Source organism: Accipiter gentilis, chromosome 2, assembly GCF_929443795.1.
Source record: "Accipiter gentilis chromosome 2, bAccGen1.1, whole genome shotgun sequence".
Classification (NCBI taxonomy): Eukaryota; Metazoa; Chordata; class Aves; order Accipitriformes; family Accipitridae; genus Astur; species Astur gentilis.
In genome coordinates, this window is record NC_064881.1 from 16,696,099 (window position 1) to 16,709,886 (window position 13,788).

Consider the following 13,788-nt stretch of genomic DNA (forward strand, 5'->3'; position numbering starts at 1 on the left):
CAAGAGTAAAGCACAGAAGAAAAACTAACTAAATACACAGTTGTCCCACATTTTTTGGTGTCATTAACTCTCAAATATATCAGCCTTTAGGCCCATGAATGTTTTATTTGTTCTTTCATAGATCTTCCTGAGAGATAACCAATTGGATACTGGACAAACAAACAAAAGGAGTAATCAGACTCCACTGACCTGTTTAACCTTGATTGTGAAGGATGAAAAGCAGCAGCTGCTTTCTGTGGAACAGGGCTTCTGGTGGCACTTACTTCTTTCCTTTTGGATTGTATTGACATAAAGACACCAAGATATTGAACTGATAATGTTGTGAGTTTATACATGCCAGACTGTTCCATCACTTTTTGAAGCAGGTACGTTATTTGAATCACCTTGCCTTATTTTTCAGCACAAATCCAAATGAATTAGGGGTATTGTAGAAAAAAGGCATATTATTACAACCCCTGTAGAAGACAGTTAATCCTGGATAGTACGACATTTGTGCAGAAACAGCTGAAGTTAACTGGGGTCCCATGCTCTTAGGAGATGTGGAATTGTTATCAGAATTTGGATTGTGTTTTAATATATTTTATTGTCATTCAAGGAAGGAAACAGTATTTTCTTGGCTCTGTTCTGCTGGAACAAAAATACATAGCTTGAAAATAGGATTCTAATGTAATTTCAGCCATCAGGAATGTAACTAACACTAAAATTGTAACTGTTATATCTTCCTTAATAAAGAGAGCATAACTTTTTTCTAGGAAAGTGTCATCTCATTGTACTTTTAGTATTTTATAGGACTGCTTTAAATAAGTAAGAAATAATTTTGAGTAGCTAGACCTTCAAGGTGATTAATCACTAGAAGACTGAATAGGCTAGTGAGTTTAAATTTCCATAGCTGACTAGGTTATTAAAATTATTTTATGAGAAAGTACAAATTACACGACTTTTTAGTTCTTCAGAATAAAATCCATCATAACTTTAATTTTGTTTTATGTTTCAGGGTTGCCATGTAGCTAATCAGCATTATGTAATGGAATTTTTAAATAATGCTGTATATCTGTGACTTCACATGGTTGCCCACCATTATCTTGTGCATTAACAGGCTTGATGTGCCTTGCATGATTCCAGTGTGATCAGGATAGATCCGAGGATAGTATTAAATATGCTCTGGACATACCATTATTAACAAGTACCATTTTAACTACTGCAGGTGGTAAAGTAATATCTAGATGCTCATATATAATTTCATTCTTAATTGCTAATTTAAAAACAAAAGTTCAATCCATTTAGTTGATCACAAGATCCTAAATTGTGTGTTAGCTTATTAGAAAAAGAAAACATCAAAGTAAATATGAATAAATTTAGGTCTTTTAGTAAATCGGATACTATGTGCCAGAATTACTCAGTGGATTGCATTTCTGTTTGTACTTACATGGTATTTGATTTTCTTTTTGGTATTGAACAAAGCTGAAGGTCTCAAAAGTGTTACATGGCAGGTTCTGAACCAAAATGTGGCCTAGTAAATAATATATGAATAATGGCAAGATAGTGTTTCCAGCTCAGCAATGAGAAGGGTGAAATAGCAGAGTGGGTAGTCTTATCTAACAAAACTGGTTCTCAGAAATTTTTCTTATGGCTGGGATTACAGCTCACTTTTAGGCTTCTTCTGTGATCACTTCTCAACATTTGGAGAAACATACAAAGAAATACAGAGGTTGCGGTGAGAGTTTTGTTGTGGCAAGCATGCTGTCAAAGAGTTGCAGCTTTCTCTTATGAATTATAGGTATCTATATCTGGTGTTTTAAATTATGGTTTCTATGAGCTTCTTCATGTTGTTGCCTAGCATTAGCCAGGTCTGGTTTAAAAATGTTTGGTTCTTCAAACCCAGAAGGATGAACTATGAACTGTAAGGAGGTATTAGAGCCACTCAGTGAAGAATCACTTGTTTGTCTGCTTTGCTTCTGTGATGAAAGAAGGAATGAACGACAGATCTGAAGTGGACTGTGTTTAGCCTTTATTTGCACTATACTGTAAGGGCACCATGTTAATTTTAGCACAAGCTCATGAGTTCAGCCCAAAGTCTTGTATCTCAAATAAGACAGGACCCTGATTGATGTCAGTATTTCCGATTCAGAAGTTTGCAATAAATGGTTACTTTTATAATACTGAGGTCAGTTCTTGGTATCTAGTGTCATTGCCTATGTCCAGATTCATGCCACCTGTCCTCAGGCACATGAGTTGGGAATGCAGTCATCCTGAACATGCTGTAGAGGTAATAAGGAGAAAGTGCTTGGTCAGTCGTCCTCTGAGTATGGATCTCTGCCTGTTGACAATATAAGGAGTCTAGTTTGGCTAAGCTTCAAACTTAATTGCTCAACTTAGGCACCTAAAATTGGTTAGGCTGAATCTAAATCCTTGCACTGAGAAAGCAAAAATTCACCACAGTGTTGCTTTACGTTATACTCAGAGGTACAAAGCTCTTAACCCACTGCAAGAAGCCAATAGCCTTAACAAACAGTAGAATTATTCTTCTAAGACTTAGAGAAGGTAGATCTAAACAAACATGAATAAAACTAGGTGGAAACACTATGTGCAGGCATTAATGCTGTAGGAAATTTAGACATTAATTTCAGTGAGAGCAACATCAAGCCTTTAATATGAACAGGGATACCTAACACAAGAGCTTCTGTTCTTTGGGTTTTGCTTTTCCATTTTCTCAAATAATTGTAAAATATCTTAAAAGACAGAGGATAATTTAGAGGAGATTTTATTCTAGTTTCACTTTCATGTATTTTTAACATTTTACTACCTGATTACAGTCTACTAAAATGAACAATAAGAAATACTATCCATATATACTTGCAGTCCCTGCTATTTTAAACTCTGTTCTACATTAGCAGCTTTGGTAATGCACTGCTAACATGGCTGAACAAAGGCAACGTGCTTTGTCAACGTCAGGGGAAGCATTATATGAAATCCTGGCCCTAGAGAAGGGAGCAACACATGATGAGATTAAGAAGTCCTACAGGTATGTAAAATGTGCTTTGCAACATGTCTAAAAATGCTTGTGTGTCTGCATGATTATGATGGTAAAACCTTTTGAGATACTGTCCTGGTTTCAGCTGGGATAGAGTTAACTGTCTTCCTAGTAGCTGGTACAGTGCTGTGTTTTGAGTTTAGTATGCGAAGAATGTTGATAACACTGAAGTTTTCAGTTGTTGCTCAGTACTGTTTAGACTATAGTCAAGGATTTTTCAGCTTCTCACACCCAGCCAGGGTACAAGAAGTTGGCACAGGACACAGCCAGGGCACCTGACCCAGACTGGCTAACGGTGTATTCCATACCATGGGACGTCCCATCTAGTATAGGAACTGAGAGTGGGGGGGCAGGGAATCGCTGCTCAAGGACTGGCTGGGTGTCGGTCAGCGGGTGCTGAGCAATTGCCCTGCGCATCATTTGTACATTCCAATCCTTTTATTATTGCTGTTGTCATTTTATTAGTGTTATCATTATCATTATTAGTTTCTTCTTTTCTGTTCTATTAAACCGTTCTTATCTCAACCCAGGAGTTTTACTTCTTTTTTCCCGATTTTCTCCCCCATCCCACTGGATGGGGGGGGAGTGAGTGAGCGGCTGCGTGGTGCTTAGTTGCTGGCTGGGGTTAAACCACGACAGATACCTACACAGTAGACACTCATTGTTACAATTTCCTTTTTTTGCACTGTGAGCCTGAAAAGAATCAGAGATGATGCAATGTGAATCTATTGATTTCATCCCAAAAGCACACTGTGTGCTTCATCTAAAATGTTTTAGTCTAGCTGAATGAGAGTTCAGACTGTTAGGATAAAATAACGCAGACTATACTTGTGAAGTGCAGTCTTCGAATACTGCACCCAGTTCTTGTGTTAACAACTTTTCCTGATGTATGCTGAAAAGTAAAGCCAATGCAGAAAAGCGCTATAATAACAATACAAGAACTAGAGTAAGAGACATAAGGAGTTCGATCAGTTTATCTTGTCATAAAGAAGACCGATAGATTATTTGATTATACTGTATAATATCTTTGAAGGGGAAAAATGCTAGGTATGAGAGAGTTCTTTACTTCATGAAGGCAGGCATAACCAAAACCAGTGTTTGGAATCTAAAAGCAATTTGAGCTGAAAAAGAGGTAGATGGTTTTAACAGTGAGTGTAACCAACCACTGGAACATACTGGCCCAGGAAATGGTAGGTTCTTTATTGAAAAAGAAGAGATGACTTTAAGATAAGTTTTACTCAAACACAAGTTATCAAAACGATGAAAAGTATTTTATTGTTGAAATGTTAACAAGACCAAGAAGTAATACTAGAAGATTTTTTAGGTCATTTTGCTCTTAAATCTGTTCTGCTGCTGCTACTGAAAGAGAAAGAACTTTAAATGTCATTAGTGAAATAGATGTTCTTGACATCAAAATGTGCCAGACATGTACTTGCAGGTTTAATAAATATAATAAAACTTTTATTACAGCACCATTCTGGGTGTTGTTGGTTGCACTGTATTACCAGACAAATTTTAACACAGCTTGCTTTTCTGATCAAATGTAAGAATACATTTGAACTGAAAAAGGGCTTATGAAATAGATCTACTTGCATGATTGTTTAGCTTGAATTTTGCTGGGACTCTGTCCTCCATATTTTTGAACAAATTGCATCTCTCCCATTATCTGTTTCTAAAGGCATATATTCAATGGAGGCGGGAGAAGTAGTGAATGTCCAAACTCTTCACACACTGGAAGGAAAACTGTAGACATCTCACAGTTCTGTTGTCTTGCATAACTATACCACTGGAGGATAAACTTACTACAGTATCAAATTCACTCATGACTTGCACCTTCTAAGTCCCTGTAGTATAGCCTGACTGCAGAAACCATCTTTTGTATCAAACCTCATGTTTTCCTGTTGCTTTTACATTTAATTTTCTGGAAAGAAGGCCTTCATTAATCCCCAAATGAGAGAGTTGTCATGGAAGAATGTAGAATGGAATTAATTTTATTTAATGCTGAACATGAATACGGATGATTTACACAGTGATCTATGGTAAAACTGACAGTGCTGCTTTATCCATCTTTATTAGTAATTATAGCAAAAAAAAGGCTGCTTCTAACTAAAGTGGAAATGTCAGAGGGATTCACTTTTAATGGAGTAGCTGTAAATATTTGCAAGATAAAATGATGAGTCAGTCTCATAGATTTGCTCTAATTATCTTTTAATTTATGCTAATCCAAAAATCTGCTGCTGAACTGGTATTCTTTAGTACAAGGTAAAAAACCAGCAATACCTGATCCTGAGATTCCTGCCATTATTAATTAAGTCAGTATTAATCATACTAACACAGCCCAGGGCAAAATTTACTTTTTAATAAACATGACAGAGGTACATGTCTGTGCTTTCATTTGGACTTTGGCACAATCTGATTTCTCAAGGACTAAAGCTAACAGGCTTCTAATCAGCAGAATTTCAAAGGAGACCGGTTTATCTTCAAACCATAGGAATATAATCTTGACAAACTATTTTGTCACGTAAAACTTAAAATGCACTTAGACTTCTGCTTTCGAATCTGACAGTGAAGTAATAGGCAGACACATACCGTATTTCTTATATTTTCTTCAAAAGTTTGAAAAGCAGCACTTTCATAGAATATGTACAAAAAAAAAAGGTACATCGATGCCTCTGTGACACATTGCAAACTGTTGATTTAGGATATTATTGATAAAGGTGTGCAGTGCTCTGAAAGTAATTTAAAGACACTAAAACAAAGAGGGTTATTCCATTACATATGCAAATGTGATACTCCTGATAGACACCTTGATGCTGTCATCATCAAGGAACAAGACAGGCAGCCACAGCCCCCAGAGGACAGAGGGCCCCTGGCAAAGGGCCCTGTGTCCAGGCAAGGGGAATGAAAAGCGTTGGAGAATGCGGGCATCGATCCCGCTGCCTCTCACATGCTAAGCGAGCGCTCTACCACTTGAGCTAATTCCCCAGCCCACAGCCTCTGCCTGAGGTCCTCTCCCCTCCCAGGCACCCACCCCTGACCCAGGCTGCCCCGCACCCAAAGCCTGGGCCTCCCGTCGGCCTCCCTCTCACACCACCACCAACTCCCCCTTTCGCCTTCCTGCTGGAGGTGACTGCTCGGGTACCACCGTCCCCTGACCGGGGTTCACCCCAGGCAGCCGTGGCTGGTCATCTTCTCCACGCCAGGCCAGAGCTCAAGGCGGGCCAGACCTTGAAGGGGAGCCACCCGGGCAGCACCAAAAGGCAGAGGAGCCGCAGAGTCTGGGCCAGAGCCAAAAGGACGCTCCTTCGAGCCGGAGTTGAACCAGCGACCTAAGGATGGCCGTGCAAGGGAGCCTACAGTCCTCCGCTCTACCAGCTGAGCTATCGAAGGAATCATGGGGCCCTGCCCAGTACCTCGCCCGTCACACACTCATCCAACACTTCCCTATCCACAGCGCAGCACGCTGCCTCTACTCCAACGCCCTGCTTCAAACAGGCTCACCTCCAACACCGCACCACCTTGCTCAACCCTTCAGCCCCTCAGATCATGCAGACCCACAAGCGGAAGACCTCCACAGGCTCCTCGGACGTCATCTTCTACAGCTGCACTCTCCTCAGGGCCAAGAACAGCTCACCCATACCCCGCTGCTACTTCCCGCGATTCAGTTTCACTCCGCTGACCGTTGCCCTCTCGTCCAGCGCCAGACAAATGGACAGCCTGTCCCCTACCCAACAGCCTACTCCCGCGAGCTGGGAGGTCATGCGTAAGCCCTCTGATCTTCTCTTTCTCCAAGCTGAACGTGCCCACTGTCCTCAGCTCATCCTCCAAGAGACACCCCTCCATTCCCTCAGCCTGTTGGTGGCCCTGCACGGAGGTTGCTCCATTTCACTGATGTCTTTCCTCTGCGGGGAACTCAAAACTGGACGTGTTACGTCAAGGTGACATTTGACGTCTGTCAAGGAAAGAGGGAGAAAATAAGGTCCCCTGTTAAACTGCCCATGCTGCTCTCGTTGCAGCCTTGTGCGTCGTCCTCCCCTGGGCAGCCCAGGAACACCATGGTCTCGCCACAGCCCCCAGAGGACAGAGGGCCCCTGGCAAAGGGCCCTGTGTCCAGGCAAGGGGAATGAAAAGCGTTGGAGAATGCGGGCATCGATCCCGCTGCCTCTCACATGCTAAGCGAGCGCTCTACCACTTGAGCTAATTCCCCAGCCCACAGCCTCTGCCTGAGGTCCTCTCCCCTCCCAGGCACCCACCCCTGACCCAGGCTGCCCCGCACCCAAAGCCTGGGCCTCCCGTCGGCCTCCCTCTCACACCACCACCAACTCCCCCTTTCGCCTTCCTGCTGGAGGTGACTGCTCGGGTACCACCGTCCCCTGACCGGGGTTCACCCCAGGCAGCCGTGGCTGGTCATCTTCTCCACGCCAGGCCAGAGCTCAAGGCGGGCCAGACCTTGAAGGGGAGCCACCCGGGCAGCACCAAAAGGCAGAGGAGCCGCAGAGTCTGGGCCAGAGCCAAAAGGACGCTCCTTCGAGCCGGAGTTGAACCAGCGACCTAAGGATGGCCGTGCAAGGGAGCCTACAGTCCTCCGCTCTACCAGCTGAGCTATCGAAGGAATCATGGGGCCCTGCCCAGTACCTCGCCCGTCACACACTCATCCAACACTTCCCTATCCACAGCGCAGCACGCTGCCTCTACTCCAACGCCCTGCTTCAAACAGGCTCACCTCCAACACCGCACCACCTTGCTCAACCCTTCAGCCCCTCAGATCATGCAGACCCACAAGCGGAAGACCTCCACAGGCTCCTCGGACGTCATCTTCTACAGCTGCACTCTCCTCAGGGCCAAGAACAGCTCACCCATACCCCGCTGCTACTTCCCGCGATTCAGTTTCACTCCGCTGACCGTTGCCCTCTCGTCCAGCGCCAGACAAATGGACAGCCTGTCCCCTACCCAACAGCCTACTCCCGCGAGCTGGGAGGTCATGCGTAAGCCCTCTGATCTTCTCTTTCTCCAAGCTGAACGTGCCCACTGTCCTCAGCTCATCCTCCAAGAGACACCCCTCCATTCCCTCAGCCTGTTGGTGGCCCTGCACGGAGGTTGCTCCATTTCACTGATGTCTTTCCTCTGCGGGGAACTCAAAACTGGACGCGTTACGTCAAGGTGACATTTGACGTCTGTCAAGGAAAGAGGGAGAAAATAAGGTCCCCTGTTAAACTGCCCATGCTGCTCTCGTTGCAGCCTTGTGCGTCGTCCTCCCCTGGGCAGCCCAGGAACACCATGGTCTCGCCACAGCCCCCAGAGGACAGAGGGCCCCTGGCAAAGGGCCCTGTGTCCAGGCAAGGGGAATGAAAAGCGTTGGAGAATGCGGGCATCGATCCCGCTGCCTCTCACATGCTAAGCGAGCGCTCTACCACTTGAGCTAATTCCCCAGCCCACAGCCTCTGCCTGAGGTCCTCTCCCCTCCCAGGCACCCACCCCTGACCCAGGCTGCCCCGCACCCAAAGCCTGGGCCTCCCGTCGGCCTCCCTCTCACACCACCACCAACTCCCCCTTTCGCCTTCCTGCTGGAGGTGACTGCTCGGGTACCACCGTCCCCTGACCAGGGGTTCACCCCAGGCAGCCGTGGCTGGTCATCTTCTCCACGCCAGGCCAGAGCTCAAGGCGGGCCAGACCTCGAAGGGGAGCCACCCGGGCAGCACCAAAAGGCAGAGGAGCCGCAGAGTCTGGGCCAGAGCCAAAAGGACGCTCCTTCGAGCCGGAGTTGAACCAGCGACCTAAGGATGGCCGTGCAAGGGAGCCTACAGTCCTCCGCTCTACCAGCTGAGCTATCGAAGGAATCATGGGGCCCTGCCCAGTACCTCGCCCGTCACACACTCATCCAACACTTCCCTATCCACAGCGCAGCACGCTGCCTCTACTCCAACGCCCTGCTTCAGACAGGCTCACCTCCAACACCGCACCACCTTGCTCAACCCTTCAGCCCCTCAGATCATGCAGACCCACAAGCGGAAGACCTCCACAGGCTCCTCGGACGTCATCTTCTACAGCTGCACTCTCCTCAGGGCCAAGAACAGCTCACCCATACCCCGCTGCTACTTCCCGCGATTCAGTTTCACTCCGCTGACCGTTGCCCTCTCGTCCAGCGCCAGACAAATGGACAGCCTGTCCCCTACCCAACAGCCTACTCCCGCGAGCTGGGAGGTCATGCGTAAGCCCTCTGATCTTCTCTTTCTCCAAGCTGAACGTGCCCACTGTCCTCAGCTCATCCTCCAAGAGACACCCCTCCATTCCCTCAGCCTGTTGGTGGCCCTGCACGGAGGTTGCTCCATTTCACTGATGTCTTTCCTCTGCGGGGAACTCAAAACTGGACGCGTTACGTCAAGGTGACATTTGACGTCTGTCAAGGAAAGAGGGAGAAAATAAGGTCCCCTGTTAAACTGCCCATGCTGCTCTCGTTGCAGCCTTGTGCGTCGTCCTCCCCTGGGCAGCCCAGGAACACCATGGTCTCGCCACAGCCCCCAGAGGACAGAGGGCCCCTGGCAAAGGGCCCTGTGTCCAGGCAAGGGGAATGAAAAGCGTTGGAGAATGCGGGCATCGATCCCGCTGCCTCTCACATGCTAAGCGAGCGCTCTACCACTTGAGCTAATTCCCCAGCCCACAGCCTCTGCCTGAGGTCCTCTCCCCTCCCAGGCACCCACCCCTGACCCAGGCTGCCCCGCACCCAAAGCCTGGGCCTCCCGTCGGCCTCCCTCTCACACCACCACCAACTCCCCCTTTCGCCTTCCTGCTGGAGGTGACTGCTCGGGTACCACCGTCCCCTGACCAGGGGTTCACCCCAGGCAGCCGTGGCTGGTCATCTTCTCCACGCCAGGCCAGAGCTCAAGGCGGGCCAGACCTCGAAGGGGAGCCACCCGGGCAGCACCAAAAGGCAGAGGAGCCGCAGAGTCTGGGCCAGAGCCAAAAGGACGCTCCTTCGAGCCGGAGTTGAACCAGCGACCTAAGGATGGCCGTGCAAGGGAGCCTACAGTCCTCCGCCCTACCAGCTGAGCTATCGAAGGAATCATGGGGCCCTGCCCAGTACCTCGCCCGTCACACACTCATCCAACACTTCCCTATCCACAGCGCAGCACGCTGCCTCTACTCCAACGCCCTGCTTCAAACAGGCTCACCTCCAACACCGCACCACCTTGCTCAACCCTTCAGCCCCTCAGATCATGCAGACCCACAAGCGGAAGACCTCCACAGGCTCCTCGGACGTCATCTTCTACAGCTGCACTCTCCTCAGGGCCAAGAACAGCTCACCCATACCCCGCTGCTACTTCCCGCGATTCAGTTTCACTCCGCTGACCGTTGCCCTCTCGTCCAGCGCCAGACAAATGGACAGCCTGTCCCCTACCCAACAGCCTACTCCCGCGAGCTGGGAGGTCATGCGTAAGCCCTCTGATCTTCTCTTTCTCCAAGCTGAACGTGCCCACTGTCCTCAGCTCATCCTCCAAGAGACACCCCTCCATTCCCTCAGCCTGTTGGTGGCCCTGCACGGAGGTTGCTCCATTTCACTGATGTCTTTCCTCTGCGGGGAACTCAAAACTGGACGCGTTACGTCAAGGTGACATTTGACGTCTGTCAAGGAAAGAGGGAGAAAATAAGGTCCCCTGTTAAACTGCCCATGCTGCTCTCGTTGCAGCCTTGTGCGTCGTCCTCCCCTGGGCAGCCCAGGAACACCATGGTCTCGCCACAGCCCCCAGAGGACAGAGGGCCCCTGGCAAAGGGCCCTGTGTCCAGGCAAGGGGAATGAAAAGCGTTGGAGAATGCGGGCATCGATCCCGCTGCCTCTCACATGCTAAGCGAGCGCTCTACCACTTGAGCTAATTCCCCAGCCCACAGCCTCTGCCTGAGGTCCTCTCCCCTCCCAGGCACCCACCCCTGACCCAGGCTGCCCCGCACCCAAAGCCTGGGCCTCCCGTCGGCCTCCCTCTCACACCACCACCAACTCCCCCTTTCGCCTTCCTGCTGGAGGTGACTGCTCGGGTACCACCGTCCCCTGACCAGGGGTTCACCCCAGGCAGCCGTGGCTGGTCATCTTCTCCACGCCAGGCCAGAGCTCAAGGCGGGCCAGACCTCGAAGGGGAGCCACCCGGGCAGCACCAAAAGGCAGAGGAGCCGCAGAGTCTGGGCCAGAGCCAAAAGGACGCTCCTTCGAGCCGGAGTTGAACCAGCGACCTAAGGATGGCCGTGCAAGGGAGCCTACAGTCCTCCGCTCTACCAGCTGAGCTATCGAAGGAATCATGGGGCCCTGCCCAGTACCTCGCCCGTCACACACTCATCCAACACTTCCCTATCCACAGCGCAGCACGCTGCCTCTACTCCAACGCCCTGCTTCAGACAGGCTCACCTCCAACACCGCACCACCTTGCTCAACCCTTCAGCCCCTCAGATCATGCAGACCCACAAGCGGAAGACCTCCACAGGCTCCTCGGACGTCATCTTCTACAGCTGCACTCTCCTCAGGGCCAAGAACAGCTCACCCATACCCCGCTGCTACTTCCCGCGATTCAGTTTCACTCCGCTGACCGTTGCCCTCTCGTCCAGCGCCAGACAAATGGACAGCCTGTCCCCTACCCAACAGCCTACTCCCGCGAGCTGGGAGGTCATGCGTAAGCCCTCTGATCTTCTCTTTCTCCAAGCTGAACGTGCCCACTGTCCTCAGCTCATCCTCCAAGAGACACCCCTCCATTCCCTCAGCCTGTTGGTGGCCCTGCACGGAGGTTGCTCCATTTCACTGATGTCTTTCCTCTGCGGGGAACTCAAAACTGGACGCGTTACGTCAAGGTGACATTTGACGTCTGTCAAGGAAAGAGGGAGAAAATAAGGTCCCCTGTTAAACTGCCCATGCTGCTCTCGTTGCAGCCTTGTGCGTCGTCCTCCCCTGGGCAGCCCAGGAACACCATGGTCTCGCCACAGCCCCCAGAGGACAGAGGGCCCCTGGCAAAGGGCCCTGTGTCCAGGCAAGGGGAATGAAAAGCGTTGGAGAATGCGGGCATCGATCCCGCTGCCTCTCACATGCTAAGCGAGCGCTCTACCACTTGAGCTAATTCCCCAGCCCACAGCCTCTGCCTGAGGTCCTCTCCCCTCCCAGGCACCCACCCCTGACCCAGGCTGCCCCGCACCCAAAGCCTGGGCCTCCCGTCGGCCTCCCTCTCACACCACCACCAACTCCCCCTTTCGCCTTCCTGCTGGAGGTGACTGCTCGGGTACCACCGTCCCCTGACCAGGGGTTCACCCCAGGCAGCCGTGGCTGGTCATCTTCTCCACGCCAGGCCAGAGCTCAAGGCGGGCCAGACCTCGAAGGGGAGCCACCCGGGCAGCACCAAAAGGCAGAGGAGCCGCAGAGTCTGGGCCAGAGCCAAAAGGACGCTCCTTCGAGCCGGAGTTGAACCAGCGACCTAAGGATGGCCGTGCAAGGGAGCCTACAGTCCTCCGCTCTACCAGCTGAGCTATCGAAGGAATCATGGGGCCCTGCCCAGTACCTCGCCCGTCACACACTCATCCAACACTTCCCTATCCACAGCGCAGCACGCTGCCTCTACTCCAACGCCCTGCTTCAAACAGGCTCACCTCCAACACCGCACCACCTTGCTCAACCCTTCAGCCCCTCAGATCATGCAGACCCACAAGCGGAAGACCTCCACAGGCTCCTCGGACGTCATCTTCTACAGCTGCACTCTCCTCAGGGCCAAGAACAGCTCACCCATACCCCGCTGCTACTTCCCGCGATTCAGTTTCACTCCGCTGACCGTTGCCCTCTCGTCCAGCGCCAGACAAATGGACAGCCTGTCCCCTACCCAACAGCCTACTCCCGCGAGCTGGGAGGTCATGCGTAAGCCCTCTGATCTTCTCTTTCTCCAAGCTGAACGTGCCCACTGTCCTCAGCTCATCCTCCAAGAGACACCCCTCCATTCCCTCAGCCTGTTGGTGGCCCTGCACGGAGGTTGCTCCATTTCACTGATGTCTTTCCTCTGCGGGGAACTCAAAACTGGACGCGTTACGTCAAGGTGACATTTGACGTCTGTCAAGGAAAGAGGGAGAAAATAAGGTCCCCTGTTAAACTGCCCATGCTGCTCTCGTTGCAGCCTTGTGCGTCGTCCTCCCCTGGGCAGCCCAGGAACACCATGGTCTCGCCACAGCCCCCAGAGGACAGAGGGCCCCTGGCAAAGGGCCCTGTGTCCAGGCAAGGGGAATGAAAAGCGTTGGAGAATGCGGGCATCGATCCCGCTGCCTCTCACATGCTAAGCGAGCGCTCTACCACTTGAGCTAATTCCCCAGCCCACAGCCTCTGCCTGAGGTCCTCTCCCCTCCCAGGCACCCACCCCTGACCCAGGCTGCCCCGCACCCAAAGCCTGGGCCTCCCGTCGGCCTCCCTCTCACACCACCACCAACTCCCCCTTTCGCCTTCCTGCTGGAGGTGACTGCTCGGGTACCACCGTCCCCTGACCAGGGGTTCACCCCAGGCAGCCGTGGCTGGTCATCTTCTCCACGCCAGGCCAGAGCTCAAGGCGGGCCAGACCTCGAAGGGGAGCCACCCGGGCAGCACCAAAAGGCAGAGGAGCCGCAGAGTCTGGGCCAGAGCCAAAAGGACGCTCCTTCGAGCCGGAGTTGAACCAGCGACCTAAGGATGGCCGTGCAAGGGAGCCTACAGTCCTCCGCTCTACCAGCTGAGCTATCGAAGGAATCATGGGGCCCTGCCCAGTACCTCGCCC

General features: G+C 50.7%; 1 protein-coding gene and 13 non-coding genes across 14 annotated transcripts in view; 1 reads left to right on the top strand and 13 right to left on the bottom strand.

Moving 5' to 3' along the window:
- The first annotated feature begins 247 nt into the window (after positions 1 to 247).
- The window catches only part of DNAJC5B (DnaJ heat shock protein family (Hsp40) member C5 beta), a 46,322-nt gene continuing 32,781 nt past the window's right edge, over positions 248 to 13,788 (top strand). The window contains exons 1-2 of the mRNA XM_049822792.1: positions 248 to 365; positions 2,892 to 3,022. Coding sequence (XP_049678749.1) covers positions 2,916 to 3,022 — 107 coding nt within the window. The 5' untranslated portion in view covers positions 248 to 365; positions 2,892 to 2,915. The remainder of the gene's footprint in view (positions 366 to 2,891; positions 3,023 to 13,788) is intronic.
- TRNAA-AGC (transfer RNA alanine (anticodon AGC)) lies at positions 5,944 to 6,016 on the bottom strand. Its single transcript has one exon. It is a non-coding gene; the product is annotated as a tRNA-Ala (tRNA).
- On the bottom strand, positions 6,333 to 6,421 carry TRNAY-GUA (transfer RNA tyrosine (anticodon GUA)). Its single transcript is given in 2 exon segments — positions 6,333 to 6,368; positions 6,385 to 6,421. It is a non-coding gene; the product is annotated as a tRNA-Tyr (tRNA).
- Positions 7,166 to 7,238, bottom strand: TRNAA-AGC (transfer RNA alanine (anticodon AGC)). Its single transcript has one exon. It is a non-coding gene; the product is annotated as a tRNA-Ala (tRNA).
- TRNAY-GUA (transfer RNA tyrosine (anticodon GUA)) lies at positions 7,555 to 7,643 on the bottom strand. Its single transcript is given in 2 exon segments — positions 7,555 to 7,590; positions 7,607 to 7,643. It is a non-coding gene; the product is annotated as a tRNA-Tyr (tRNA).
- On the bottom strand, positions 8,388 to 8,460 carry TRNAA-AGC (transfer RNA alanine (anticodon AGC)). Its single transcript has one exon. It is a non-coding gene; the product is annotated as a tRNA-Ala (tRNA).
- Positions 8,778 to 8,866, bottom strand: TRNAY-GUA (transfer RNA tyrosine (anticodon GUA)). Its single transcript is given in 2 exon segments — positions 8,778 to 8,813; positions 8,830 to 8,866. It is a non-coding gene; the product is annotated as a tRNA-Tyr (tRNA).
- On the bottom strand, positions 9,611 to 9,683 carry TRNAA-AGC (transfer RNA alanine (anticodon AGC)). Its single transcript has one exon. It is a non-coding gene; the product is annotated as a tRNA-Ala (tRNA).
- Positions 10,834 to 10,906, bottom strand: TRNAA-AGC (transfer RNA alanine (anticodon AGC)). The gene has a single exon. It is a non-coding gene; the product is annotated as a tRNA-Ala (tRNA).
- TRNAY-GUA (transfer RNA tyrosine (anticodon GUA)) lies at positions 11,224 to 11,312 on the bottom strand. Its single transcript is given in 2 exon segments — positions 11,224 to 11,259; positions 11,276 to 11,312. It is a non-coding gene; the product is annotated as a tRNA-Tyr (tRNA).
- TRNAA-AGC (transfer RNA alanine (anticodon AGC)) lies at positions 12,057 to 12,129 on the bottom strand. Its single transcript has one exon. It is a non-coding gene; the product is annotated as a tRNA-Ala (tRNA).
- TRNAY-GUA (transfer RNA tyrosine (anticodon GUA)) lies at positions 12,447 to 12,535 on the bottom strand. The gene is given in 2 exon segments: positions 12,447 to 12,482; positions 12,499 to 12,535. It is a non-coding gene; the product is annotated as a tRNA-Tyr (tRNA).
- Positions 13,280 to 13,352, bottom strand: TRNAA-AGC (transfer RNA alanine (anticodon AGC)). The gene has a single exon. It is a non-coding gene; the product is annotated as a tRNA-Ala (tRNA).
- TRNAY-GUA (transfer RNA tyrosine (anticodon GUA)) lies at positions 13,670 to 13,758 on the bottom strand. The gene is given in 2 exon segments: positions 13,670 to 13,705; positions 13,722 to 13,758. It is a non-coding gene; the product is annotated as a tRNA-Tyr (tRNA).